General features: G+C 38.5%; 1 protein-coding gene across 1 annotated transcript in view; it reads left to right on the top strand.

The window, feature by feature from the left end:
• The window catches only part of LOC146001463 (putative NADPH-dependent quinone oxidoreductase VAT1L), a 115,850-nt gene that overhangs the window by 75,683 nt on the left and 25,286 nt on the right, over positions 1 to 14,881 (top strand). The window contains exon 4 of the mRNA XM_083138789.1: positions 6,628 to 6,770. Coding sequence (XP_082994915.1) covers positions 6,628 to 6,770 — 143 coding nt within the window. The remainder of the gene's footprint in view (positions 1 to 6,627; positions 6,771 to 14,881) is intronic.

Consider the following 14,881-nt stretch of genomic DNA (forward strand, 5'->3'; position numbering starts at 1 on the left):
CAGTTTACTTTCCCTTGGTACCCGGCGGGGACAAAAGTGGCGAGGAGTGTGAGGGGGCAACTGCCCCTTAATCGCAGTCACTGAATATAGCGTTATTATATGTTTAAGATCTCATCTCTCAAACTAAAAAATACTTCTCCCACACCCCAAAGTTTGTTCCTACAGAAACATCCTATTCTGGAATTCTACTACCCAATATCCTGAAGCAGGAAAGCTATACGCCTGATTTGGAAAAGGGGTGGGTGAGATATTTTCAGTTTCGAAATTTAAGAGATACATAATAAGGTCGTATTTTCTAAAAAAACAAAAAAAAAAGAGAAATGTTTCTGAACTCATCAGTGCCTAAGTCGCTCCCTCTGTATTGGTAGTGTTAACGCTATCGCATAATGAAAGGATTCTGGGTTCGATTCCCGGTGGAGGCACATAGTGGTTCGGATCCCACTTTAAACTGTAGGTCCAGTCCCGATTAGCCTATATGAGCATCAACTGTACTAAAGACAATCTGTGACAAAACTTCTGACTTCTTGTGCATTGTAACTGCTTCTGCAGTAGAATGGCCGGTTGAGAAGGATAATTCAGAACTTTTAAACGTAAATACTTGTATATTAAGAGAACCAAAAGAATGACTCGTTTAAGGCAAAGGATTCCGCTCAATAAAGCTCTTAGGGGTTGTTAGCTTTCCAACTGATATTCACAGAAACAGACATTGTTTTGCCGGCGTAAGTGCATTGCTGCAAGTTGTTAGCAAGCTTCGTTCATCTGGTCATGGTCAGCGATAGGAACGACAGCCGCATGTATTCTTAAATTTGAATGGCTAATGTCAAAATTATACAGCTCTACTGCTTGTTAAGCGTTTTTGTCGGTTTTTAGAGTACCACCCAACTTCCTGAGTTAAGCAGATAGGTCAGCTTTCTAGCAGAGGGGAAAATGTCTGTAAATTTCATGAACAGTTCCAGTGAAACTGCTGTTTTCTGGCGAGTCAAATAAGATTTGAAATTTATCGTACAAAAACCTAACCTGCACATTTTTCTGTACGTTAAATTTGTAATATTTTATTTAATCTGGGCATTGATTGAATGACATAGCCACATCTGGTACTGCCCTATGACACGACCAATGTTGCCAGTGCACCTCGCAATGTCGAAAAGAAACATACTTTTTTATGAATATGCATAAAATGCGTAAATATATAGTTCTTTTATCAGTTCAATAAATACCCAGACACCATCGATATACATCGAAAATTGTCGCAAGCCACTCCATATCTTTCTTTTTCATCCATGTTTTTTTCTTTACTACGTACAAAAGCTTTTTACACCGTAGTAACTTGTAACTTTGTTGGTGCGCAGAAGGAATTTTCACGTGGCCTTCAAGCTGCAGAAGTAGGAATGTGGTGTTAGCAACTAAAGTATGTGAACAAGAACTCTGGAAGAGATGGAAAAAGATGCATAAATCTTCAGCACGGGACTAGAGATGAGTTGCGCTCCTAATGTAGTTGTGTGTCTGTACTTAATGTGGATACCACTACCGCTGTTCACCAGAAGTAACTTCTTTGTTTCTTTTTTTACTGCGCTATTTAAGGCAAAACTGCTTATTGCACTCTTTCTTAATGCGAGTTGGCAGGTGCACAAGCAGCAAACCAAGGCAAACAAGTCTAGTGTCAATGTGTGTGAGGCAACACGTGATTAGATATCAAGAAGCATCCAAACATATGTTCACTTACAGTTCAGTCGTCAAAAGCGGGTAAACTTATTTGTGATAGTAATATCTATACTTAAAATAACTGTTTCTGAAAAGTTCAAAATAGTAATTTAGAATGTCATTTTAAGACTGCTTCAGAGAGAGTACAGAAGTTGCGTTAGTAGAAAGTATTAACAAAGTCGCAGGGGCTCAAACAGTGATCTTATTGTGCACTATTCTGCGGGCGTTAAGAGTATACCTCGTGGATATTTGGACAAATTTTTGCATCATGCAGGCGTTCTAGAGGGTGGCTCAAAAAGTCACTTAACACCCTCGATACAAGGCCACTCCAGCGTTCAACGTGGAAATCGTGATGACCAATCGTTGCCAGGCCAAGGGGGAACCACATTGACGCCACCTGCCCGGTCGGCAACCATCTTAATGTCCGCCATCTTGAATTAAACTTCAGAATTTTAAATGGGAAGGGGGTGATATGATATATCAAATCAGGCTAGAATTTCACGAGAAATGCAATGGTGAAGGTTTTTTTGACGTATCTTTAACCAGTAAAATGTTATGACTGAATTCTTGTACCAATTTGCTCCTTTTCGAGGTGTTAGAAAAATGCCTTAAAAAGAAAAATGCCTTAAAATTTGTTTAGCGCATCGGTAATGCATAGAGATCAAAGTGAGGTCTAGGGAGAGAAGTTCGCATGCCATTGCACACGATTTTAATCTGATACATCCACGAAGAGCTGTGCATTATGAATGGTTGTCGCGAACAATTTACAGTGTGACGCTTCCATTGAATTAAGTCCTTCACAGTGACAAGGCTAATGTTTATGTTCATAAGGAAGTTCATAAACAGAATATGCGACCCTTGTCATCTGATAACTATCTTTGGACAGAAACTGCTTCACAACGTTCCCATATTGTTCTGGTGTTCCTCTCTATTGAAAAAAAAAAACTGTAAAAAGTACCTTCTTCCATAAACAAGGATGAAAAAACCTGTTTATTTAACAAATCCAAGTAGCCCTAAGCATTTAAGGTTCCATTGATGGAAAATTGACTAACCAATCGTGTTCCACAACAGCACGCCACACCATTAACTTACCAGCTTTGATCTGTCGAAAATGGGCCATCACCATTTCCATGTTGCACGCTGCAGTGGCCTTGTACCGAGGGTTTTACGTGACTTTTTGAGCCACCCTGTGTAGAGTATCTCGTGGATATTTTGGAATTTATCACCCTGCAGACGTTAAGGTTTCTTGTTTGCAATAAATAAGATTCTATTTTATGTATTTGAGAGCGGTGAACACATTGAAGTTTCCAGGTATTTTTTAGTTTTTGCTAATCTATTTTAGCTTTCGCTTCAGTCTATCTGAAGCGTGGCGAACTGAATACTTTTATTAGGCATTATTTATTTTATTCAGAATACAGTGGCGGCGATTGGTTTACAAAACGGGTGGGGCAAGGTCAGTTTACTTCCCTTGGTAGATAAGGTTGAGCATAGTACGAAGGCAAAAATTGCAAAAAGCTTATCGCCAATCGCCACCACTGTCAGAATATATTCATTACTACCGTTGAATATAAACCATAAAGTGACAGATAGGCTATGTTGTCGTAGTTGTTATTCCTGACAGAAAATTTGTGGGGTTTATATCAATTTTGGATTTACTAGTGGTCTCTTGGGCGACACTATTGACGAGACGGGACAGGTTTTAAAAATTCGAGACGAGACGAGATTGATCATGTGTTCCGAGACAAACTAATATTTTCGAGACGAGACAGCATTTCACAGCATTTCCACGAGACGAGACAGGCCAAAGTCTCGTCTCGTGGGCAACACTAGTGGTCAATATAAAAAGGAAAATGCTTCATAAATTGTGACAGTTTAAAACCACTCTTTTGTAAAAGAAGTTTGCCCTCCGTGCCTACATGTAATGCTTTGTGGTTTTCTGCTGTAGTCTTGAATATATAGGTATGTTTATAAAATGCAATCTTTTTTTAGCAACTGTGAAATGTGCCCGCCCATATCCAATGTTCAAATTTGAGTTAGGGAAATCCATCTTGTTTATTTACTCCATTTATATATAGAAAAAGCTTTGCATTACCGACCTTCGCTAAGAACACAATCCAGGAACTGTAAATGATAGGATTTTCAAAATTGCGTATCGCAATCACCTATCGTAAACTCGGGACCAACTTGTTTTTCTCAGCGAGTTGAAATTAAAACACAGCTCGTATTCAAGCAAAGCTGGGTTATTTATTTACTTTTACCATTAAATAAAACATTTCACGATTGGCCGTGCATCCTCATTTTCACGCGCCATTTACTTTAAACGCTCAATAATTTTCGCTTTACTGTTGTTCATTGGTCCTAACGGATGACTCTGAAATGGGGGAGAACGATATTTTCCTGCATCCCAAGCCAGCCCAACCTGTGATGTGGTCATGTGATACTATTGACCTTGAACAGTTCTCATATGCTTTTGCAAGTAGTACTTGTTGTATCAGTCTAGTGAAGAAGGGCGCTACAATTTCCTTCTGTTGATAATTCGAGCGTAGTGGACATTTGCATAGGAAAAGCACTGTCACGCTTCTGTGCATTTAACGACCGAAGTGCTGGCGAAAGGAAATGATAAAATGTTTCAGATTTCTGTGGTTTGGTGCAGGGGCGTCGTCACCAGGTGAGCTCTAGCCCCCGTGAAATAGTCTGAGCCCACCCAAATAGCCTACATGAGGCATTTTCAGAATTATTTATACAGGGTGAGCCAAAAGTCACTACTTGGCAAGACAGTACACTGTACAACTACTACAAGCGCACCTGCTACAATAAATGCTGAAAACGAACGCTTCCTGTATACAGACATTGTGTTACAGAGCATTCCCTGCAGACCCGACGCGATATGGCCGATATGATTTTTTTTCTATAAAATCATCAATGGGAAATTAAGATCTGAATTTCTTCTTACAGAATTCAACTTCAGAGTTCCCTCTCGATCCACCCGAAACACTGAATTGTTCCACACCTCCACAGCTAGGCTTTCCCTTATACAGCGCGCTCTATTCCACAGGCTGCCCCAGTTCTACAATAATCTACCCACAAACATAGACATTTTTGCCCCTGAAAGCATTTTCCGATCTTCCCTAAAATGAATATGTAAATCTTTGTTTGTTTCCTTGTTTATGCCTTATGTTTATATTTAACTTTTCTTGTTTTTACCTAAAACCATCTTGACTTGTTCTTGTTATTTGTTAGAGTTTTCAGTGTAAAATGGCCTTAAAAGTGCTGTATCTGAAACTTTGAATAAATAAATAAATAAATAAATAAATTCGCTACGAGACTCTGCGGCAAGCGGTCCGGCATCAGCGCTTGTCTTTCCCGATAAACGGGTCCGCGACAGTCGCACGCTACAGTCTGTTTTTTTCGCTCTTTCCCTTTCTGTTGACGTTGCAGACTGATGCAGTGTAATCCTCCCTCGGAAGTTGTGTTGTCGTGTCCGTGTGTTGAAGATTGTGGCTTAATATGGCACCACAAAGTTTACATTACAAGAAAGGATTTATCTTGTCGAGTGTCACTTCGGGAATTGTGGAGAAGTGCGACGACGTTTTTGCAACGAAATTTCCTGGTGTTCCCGTTCCACATAGGACCACTATATTAAACTTCGTAAAAAAGTTTAGAGTAACAGGGTCAGTTCTGAATAAAAGTGCAAAGCAAATCCCACGTGTACTTACTGAGGAAGAACTCCATGAGATAGGACAAATGTTAGAACTGTCTCCTCGGAAATCTATCCACCGCCTCTCACAAGAAACTGGTGTTTCAAAAACCACAGCATTTAGAGCCGCTAAATTTTTTAAATTTAAGCCCTACAGAGTGACAATAGTGCATGATTTCAGCAGGATTCAGTAACTGCCCATACAGCAGACGAAACATTGAATTAAATAGAGGAAATTTTCGAGGACAGGGTTGTTAGTAGAGGATTATTGCCCTCTAGGTCCTCCGATTTGTCAGCCTGCTATTTTTATTTATGGGGAAATCTAAAAAATAAAGTATATGAAGATAATCCGCACACCATCTGTGAGTTAAGAGAGTATAGTACGAGAAATGGGGAGAATTACAGTAGACGAACTTGCACGTGTAAATGCCAATTTCCTTCGGAGATGCCAGGAATGTGTTGCAGAAGAGGGACATTCAACACCTTCTGTAGTCAAAGTTAGTAAACAATATAAAAACTGTAATTTTAATAGCCGACTGTAGCAACTGTCGCGGACGCCGTTCACCGGAAAAGACAAGCGTTGACGCCGGGCCGCTTGCCACAGTGTCTCGTAGCGAATGTCAGGGAATGCTCTGTATTAGTTTCTATTAAAAACACATACAAAACTACTCTAGTTGTGTGAATATGTTTATACAACGTAGATATTTAATAAGCCTACCGAAATATGAAGATAACACTCGGAAAGAACCTCACATTCAAAAAAGTCAGCTTTCTAAACAGTTTGTGTAGTTACGAATTTCATATTGTAAATTGTATTTTAGATTTCGAAATGAGTGTCTATTTTACAGTAGGGAGATAAAGAAAACCATGGAAGAGGAAAAATACTGCCAACTTCTGTATTTTCAATGATTGAGACACTTTTGTGAAAAAAAAGCCTGAAAAAGCCCAACCAAAAGAGCCGCGGAAAAAATTGAGCTTTTTTTTTTTTTAAAAAAAAGCAGTTTTTTTCCCGATCACTTCGAACTCTATTTTCACACATTAATTGTCGTTCGTGTTTTACACCAAAACGTTCTCTTCTTTCTGGATAACCCTCGTACTTTTCGAGTATTGACGTAAATGGGTAAGAATCTTATGAATTTCGGCACCAAGCTACATTGGAAGAACGCTTTATTTTTTGAAGTTACGTTCGTTCTAGTACAACGTTTAATTTTTTCATTCTTTATTTTCAGGGTCAAGCCGTGGCACAGTTATGTAGAACTGTCTCTGACGTCACAATTTATGGTATAGCATCTAAAGGCAAGCACGAGAAATTGAATGATACAATCGACCATTTGTTGGACAGAGGCAGCGATTACGTCAGCGAAGTTAGGAAGTAAGTATTGTGCTAAGTTTGTTGACTATCTTAAATAAGAAGTGCACGAGACTAGTCACTAGAACCTAATATACTTTTTATTCGAGAACTTTGCAACGCAAACAAGTAAGGTGCATTTTGAGTTTTTGAGCGGGTGATAAGTATGTTAGGCGTTGTCAATAACTGACGTCACACGGATAATTGGGTATGCATTTTGCACACGGTATTTTAAGCAAGTAGTGACGCATGCAATGCAATAATTGTATTGTCTATTGTTTGGAAATTCATGGGCGATTACGAGACATTATGTAGTTTCGCAGGTAAACTATCAATCAATTCAAACGTGTGCAGGATCTAAATTTATAACTTGAGCATATCATTTGCTTGTCGTAAATAGCTTAGCAAATAAATTTCAAGGTTGCTTACATGATATAACAATGAATTTACATTAATATCGTCCAGGTTCCAATTGCAGTGTTAATATTGAGAAGCGTCGCAACAATTTCATAGTTTTCTTTAAATTGTGTTCTCTCTAGTCTTCACACCTTATATTTTGTGGGCAGTCGGAAGTAGGTGTACCCATATGTTTACTGCATTACAACACATGCTGTGCTCTTGTAGGAAAAAATTCTAGTTCCACCTATGGATCTGCTCCCCCCCAAAAATCCTGGGCACGGGCCTGATTGGCCCTTACAGTTTTTTACCTTCAAAAATAAAAGTACCTACAGTGTCATGTAATGGTAATTTATTCTCGTTCTGTTGACTACATTGTTGATATTTCTATCTGCAGCAGTATAGAACACTTCATTTGTTAAATATAACATTAGCATGATTACAGTACAGATACATCCACTTGATTACATATAGCCTATGGGATGCAGCATAATTAGTTAAATTATATATTATTACATTGGTTTGATTGCATACATGGGATACAGTAGTTATAGTCAGTAGCGTACGCAGGATTTCATCAAGGGGGGTGTTATTTCTAAAACTTTTTTCCAAATTCACATTACCATTGTTTTATTATACTTTAATTAAATAATAATAATTACAATTAATTAATAATACTTATAATTAATTAATTAGCTGAATTAATACTAATAATACTACTAATACCACTATTAAGTAGTAGAGATTACATAAATATAGTATTTATGAAAACAATAGAACGAAATTACTTTCTAGTCATTCGATTTTTAGCAAATCCTGGGAGCATTTTTTTGTTTCTTTGTTACGAAATAATTGTCTGGTCAACGAGGTGAGACATTTCAAGGGTGAAGAAGATCCATAAATACAAGAAAATATATTACAATAAATTGAAATAATCAAAGTATGGAACTAATCCAAGGAGCTGCGGTGATCTGGTCGTAGAGCGTCTGACAAGTGATATCACGCGGGAGATCCGGATTCGATTCCCGAAATTGGTTGGAATTTTTCCGACCTTTTCCCCACATAAATGTCCCCGATAATTCACATCTGGATTAACTCGCTGTTCTTACCAACAAAACATTTTACAATAGTTAATCTTATTGTCGTTTGAATAATTGTCTAGTCAAGAAGGTGAGACATTTTAAAGAGATACATTCAAACGTGCTGCGGAAAACAATATAATGGGAAGGCGAATTCGTGACTGTATTCTTGTCCGCCTAGCCTTTGTCTATACATTAGCCTCTTACAACGTACCAATAACTTTATTTAGTTAATTCTCATTGTTCACACACAAAAAAAATACATGTTCGTTGAACACTGGCGTACGTAGAGGGGTGGCCGATGGTGTTACAGCCCTTACCGAAATTTTGAGAAAATCAGAATTTTCAAATAAAAATCCGTTAAGAACTTTAAAAAATCAAAATGTGTAAATGCGAAACCTCTTTTAAAGTGAATCCAGATTACCATTTTTGTCTTTGAATACAATTTTAATAGACTGAAAAGCTCCAAAAATACGAAATATTTTATTATGCATCCTGCCCTCCAAAACGAAGCCATGTGCTATCCACATTTACTATTCCAGCCCCTCCCGAAAAAAATCCTGTGTACGCCAGTTTACTGAACATTCTTGCAACTGAGATACAAAACAACTTTTTTCTCTTTTAAATCGTAGTTACCCTAACCTAACCTCAGAAACTAGTGTTTATTTTCAAGGCATCACTTTGAAAGACGCGTGTGTTTGGAATGCTGTGCTTTTCTCCATGCTACATGGAAATAATAATTCAAAATTATTATTATTAGTAGTAGTAGTACTACTAGTAGTAGTAGAAGAAGTAATAGTAATATTATTGTCCCAGATCTTTGACTGTGAAAAATTGGCAATTTAATTTTTTTCCACAGCATTTTTCATAATATTTCACAAGCTCAAGAGGGGGTTTAAACCCCGTAACCCCCCCTTGCGTACGCCACTGGTTATAGTTACATATATATTACATACCCTTGATAACATATTTGGGATGTAGATCAGCATAATTGAGTTACAAATATATATTACATCCACTAGACTATATATATGGGATGCATATCAGCTTCATACATGTTGATATATACATTGTATCAAATTGATTATGTATATGGGTGAGACAGATGCTGTTGCCAATTTTCATGTAATAGCAAAGCTAAAGAAGAAGCAGTTAAACCTTGAAACATGCATGCAGCAAACGTGCCTAACGTTCAAATTCCAGTTTCTACACACTAAATATATTAGTGACATCTATTGAAGTATTTATGGAAATATATAACCAGTGGTCGAATTGGCGAAACGGGAATGTGTTAACTTCTGGCAAGAAACCAACCCATACATTTCGAAATGCTGTTTGGTAACTAAGCCCCGCGACAGGTTAACTTTGCAGCAGGTTTTATGTATCAATCCACTCTAAAACGTCACTCAGCATCCCCATGCCAGTCTCGCCTTAACCGCCGAGCTGTTCATATCACAGACAGTGAGAAAATCCGCAGTATTGAAGCGGAACTATTTCCTGCGCGCACGTTTGGGTCTATATGTGCGAAAAGTTGCTGCAAGGTTAACATGTCGTGAGGCTTAAGCGTGTAAGTCACAAAGTGAGTTTACATTATAGTAACGCGAATATTGTCAAGACACGCTGGGGAGCAGCCCAAAAGAAGAATTCGAACACTTAGCATTGCATTTCCAAGTTAATCATCCACTTTGTTGTACGCAGTGCGAAGTTCAGAATGTGAAACAGAAATCTAAAAAATGTTTCTAGTATCACAAATATATTCCTCCAGGATGTATAAATATAATTTATGTAATCTACGAATTTGCCAACTATTGCCTTTGGCAGAGGACTGTACACAAAATACCCAGTTCAAGTTTGTTTTAGAGTATGCATAGTACATTGCACAAAAGCATTGTTTATTGGAAGGGTGTAAATATACGTGCAATAACAAACTGATGTTACTTTAATGTAGCTCATGGAGTGTTCGAAGGTGTAGTTATCCTGATCGCGTGTTCCGTATTTTTTCTCACTAATTTAATCAAATTATCAGTCATTCTCATAGTTGATAAGAAAAAAAAGAAATAAATAATTCGCAGCATTATTCCACCCCACAAAGTATACGAGCATTTACCAAAATATTATAAAAGGCAGGTTGCGGAATATTTACACGTGACTGAAGACTGGGGTCACTTTAGGATTCGACTAAGTTTGTCCGGTGTTTGTAGGATTCTTCCAAATTCAACAATCACTTTTGATGTTTTGGTAAAGTTTGCAATATACATTGTTTGATGTAGTTTATAATTTTTGTCACTTTTGGCTGACCGCGAAGATGAGTGAATGATGAAATTGATGAAGGAACACCCTGCCCAGCCCGAGATTTAAACCCCGGAACCCTGTCATCGTAGCGTGTTGTGCTAACCACTCCGCCATTATAATATACCGGGTGATCCGTTTGAGATGTCAGAAAAGTAAACCGTTGTATACAATAGGTTAATGTACGTATCTCTGAGCAGTTTGTTGTAATATATTCAGAAGGATGTAAGTTTTGAGTGAGTGCAGGTTTACAGACTTCAGCCATGTGGTTGTACTACTGTGCACATAACATTCGAAAATTTCACATCCCATACGATACATTGTGGCTGTTGTGGCGTGACCACTATATTTCTACCATGAACGCCAGCGCCACGCGGCTGAAGTCTGTAAACCTCCACTGAACAAACTGCTCAGCGATACGTATATAAACCTATATTACAACGGTTTACTCTTCTGACATCTCAAACTGATCACCCGATATTTGTTTTTAAGTTCCCATTACACATAGCACCGTGCCATGAAGTCACATTTAGGAGATGTGGGGCAGGGCTCCACACACACACACCATTTAGATGTAATCAGCACCACGCTCCGTCCATCTTGACCCCCCAGGTACCATTGATTTGAGGCTGGGTGAGCCAAAGGGCCACTTTTTTGCGGGGACAAGGCCGGGAAAACTCAGACCTTAGATCCACCCACCCCAGGAATCAAACCAGGGTCTCCGATTAGACCACCGCGGTTCTATATATTATTTTAAGGTAATTTATACATCTTAATGTTGCGCGGTAGTGTACAAAGATGATATTTTGTGTTACATTCCTATTTGGTGAATGTCCTGCATATGGCAAATGAGAAGTACGGCAACGGTAGATTCAGCAGCCGAAAAAACTAAATTTAGGTTGAATTTTCCAGATTTTAGAAGCCTAAATTTGCGCATTTTTGTAACATAATACATTACAACACGCTTCCTGGAATGATATGAAATTCTGCTCCACCTCTTCTGATGAGCCTGGAAATCTGATCAAGTTAAATATGGCAAGATCGTAATTTCATAGCTGGCATATTGAGGCAATTACTTCTTTGGGGAGAGTCAACGCTCTCCCCGTGCAAGGATGCTGACTGGTTGCTACGGCAACCTCACGAAGGCCTCCGAACAAATAGCTGCAGCAGTGGAGGATTAATGGCGCTGTAGGCTGTGTGTAATAAGGCTGGCGAGACTGAAGATAACACGTGATTCGAGATGCCCTCGTGTCGACAGGAAGTAGTGGATCATTTGAGCGTTCTGCGTTGACAGCAAACTCACTCCTCCACGCGTCCGACTGCTGTCTAGTTTGCTGTCCTTGATATGTAGGGTTACCGCATCGCTATAAGGGAAAAGTGGGACATATTGTCTCAAAATGTAGGACACAAAACATTCGCAATAAATAACGCACATTTCTATAACACGTTAGAAAGTAATTTAAAATTGACACTTTTCAGTTTTAAAATAATATTTCATAACGAATTGAAGGGCTCAGGTGTAAAATATGGTGACATTTTGGTCATTTTAGAGTTCATTAAGATCAAAGGGTATTAGAATTGATTGATTTACTTTATTTTACTTCGCTTTTGTGCCACGTTTTGGCTAATTTGCGATATGAGTGATATGATGAAATTGATGAACGGATACTCAAACATATCCATGCCCAGGCCAGGATTCGAACCCGGGACCCCTGGCGTCGTAGCGCGATGTGCTAACCAGTCCGCCACGGGGCCGACACAAAGAGTATTAGAAGCTATACTGTTGTGTTTACCAATTACACAAGGCTTCAGAGTCCAATGCAAATTGTATGACATGGCAATTTTCACTCGAAAATTGAAGAATGTCACATTTTACTTTGTAACTCAATTACCAAAATGTCGCCATGTTTTACACCCCAGCCCTTCAATTCTTAAATGCAAAATTTCTAAACTTGTAATCAATACTAAACAATACACTTCTTACTAATGTTTTAACTGGTACTTCTCAGAGGCGCCAATTTTTATCAAAATTTCAAGTTGTCAAAATATACAGTATTTGAGAGGCTGAACAAACTCTCTGAAAATATATTGAACCAGTACCAAACGTTTTACAGACTTTATGAAAAAAAAAAAGCATTTCTATTGAATAAGAATGGGAAACACCTTGTCCCGTCGGTATAAACCCAAAGGCAATAAATTTTGCTCAGCACTGAACAGGGAGATCATCAGATCATGTCTCCAAAACTTTGTTCATAAATTGCTTTCGTTTCTTTTTCTAGGAGGTCTAACTCTTTTCTTTTTGGACAATTGTCTGAAACAAAACAAATTTCACTATTGAGTTTAGGAGCGTAGTCTATAGACTTCTGTTGTAACTTGCATGATTCTATTTGTTTAACTGAAACACTTATTTGTCTAATTCACATTATGTGACGCTCAAAATGTAGGACATTTGTAATATTTTTCAAATTACTCCCGGACACCGGACATAAGGCTAATATGTTGGACATGTTCGGGAAAAACCGGACGTCTGGGAACCCTATTTATATGGCTTAATTCTAAGTGCTGCTGCAGAGGACTAAATAGTGTTACTGATTTTATAAACTGTGAATGTTACTTTTGTAGTATATACGCCATTATTGCCCATGTACGTAAATTTATTTCCACTTGGGGAACTGTTCCTGTCTGCTGACTCAAGGAGTCCAGCTGACGTTGGGTGTATCTGTGTTGCCAATAATGACCGGACACCCGCAGGAATGTGTTTACCTGGAGGTGGTCTGGTGTCAATCCTGGTTGGATCCGTCATTCGCCACTATCACAGGCCGTACCTTTCTAGGAACACTTTCCACAAGGTTGCCTTAACCCTTCACTACTACATCTAAAAAAAAAGTAAATGGTATTTAGGGGTCCTGAGGACCCCAAATATAAAATACTGCTATAATGTATATGGCCACTGCTTTAATGAACTTTTTTTCAAACATATGTTTATAAAACTGGATAAATTTGCAAGAAAATTAATCCTGTTCATTTTCAAGACACTTTGAACAAACATTTTGAGCACAACTTGCACACTTGACACTTCCACAAAAAAGTTACGGACCCCACTTACTCAACAGTGTGAACACTGACTGACTTTCCTGCAAAACTAATGGCTTTTCTAAACTCATCAGATGTCGGGAAACTACATCTGGTGGCAGTCACAAAAAACAAGGACCCCAAAGTAGCACTGCAGGATTAAATGTCAGCAGATAGTCGCTTCCGTTCCTCCTGCAAATTGCGAGCACCTTGATGGTGGTGTTGGGCGATGTGGCCTGGATCGCAATCTGAGACCTGCACAAGATCCTAGGAGTCGCGCCTAAAATAATATGTAACACGTGTTACGTACCCAATAGGACCAAGTAATGTGAATAGTTTGCCAAAGACGAATAGAGATGGCAGCACCAGGCGTGCAAGGTTAAGAATTGGCATAATATATATGAATAACTTTATAAATAAGAATAAAGCAAATTGGAAAGATGAAAAACAATAGAATATTTTATAAGAAGACAAAGAATAAATATGAAAGAAGTAAATTAATATATATATTTTATAAATCAAATCAGTGATCACATGTAAGTTAATATGAAAATTAAGGAAGTCAAAGCACTGATACAAGTTAGCGTCTTTGAACAGATATTGCATCTGTTTGGTTGATTTACCATTCCCGTAGCGGAAATTTTGTTTACATCAGTGGCGAGCGCGTTCTGATCGACGCCCCACAGCACTTTTTGGTTGCGCAGTTTAACTGTAGCACCTACTTGGATGCGCATGTCAATCGGCTGCACCAAGTATACACTCTGTTGTACCTAGTTAGTGGTGGCGCGTTCCGATCGAAGCCCCAAGGGAGGATATTAGTATTATTCCCAAAGCTTAAAGGAAAAAGTTGGTAAAGGATAAAGGAATTCGTTAATTAGTCAAAACCTAAATAAATTGAAATCCAGAGGGAAGTTCTCAAAGAAGATAAGAAGGAAGTCCCGATCCAGAACGTCCATTAAGAGGGAAGTCCATATCCTCCATATTAAGAAGGAAGTCTAGATCCAGACCGTCCATTGAGAAGGAAGTTCCGATCCAGGCCGTCCATCAAGAAGGAAGTCCCAACCCAGAACGTCCATTAAGAGGGAAGTCCAGACTGTCCATTGAGAAGGAAGTTTCGATCCAGATCTGCCCATTACAATGGAGGAAGAAGATTGAGATGAAAATTGACTGTAAACGAGAAAATTATAGAAGAATGTAGCTTATCATGTAAAATTCTTATTCCATGTATCCTGTGTTTAAATAATATATTCGTTTAAACGTCTCCATTGGAAGGCATCCTGTCTGGTTTCGTTGTCTACA

This window comes from Lepisma saccharinum, chromosome 17 (assembly GCF_977018435.1).
Source record: "Lepisma saccharinum chromosome 17, izLepSacc3.1, whole genome shotgun sequence".
Classification (NCBI taxonomy): domain Eukaryota; kingdom Metazoa; phylum Arthropoda; class Insecta; order Zygentoma; family Lepismatidae; genus Lepisma; species Lepisma saccharinum.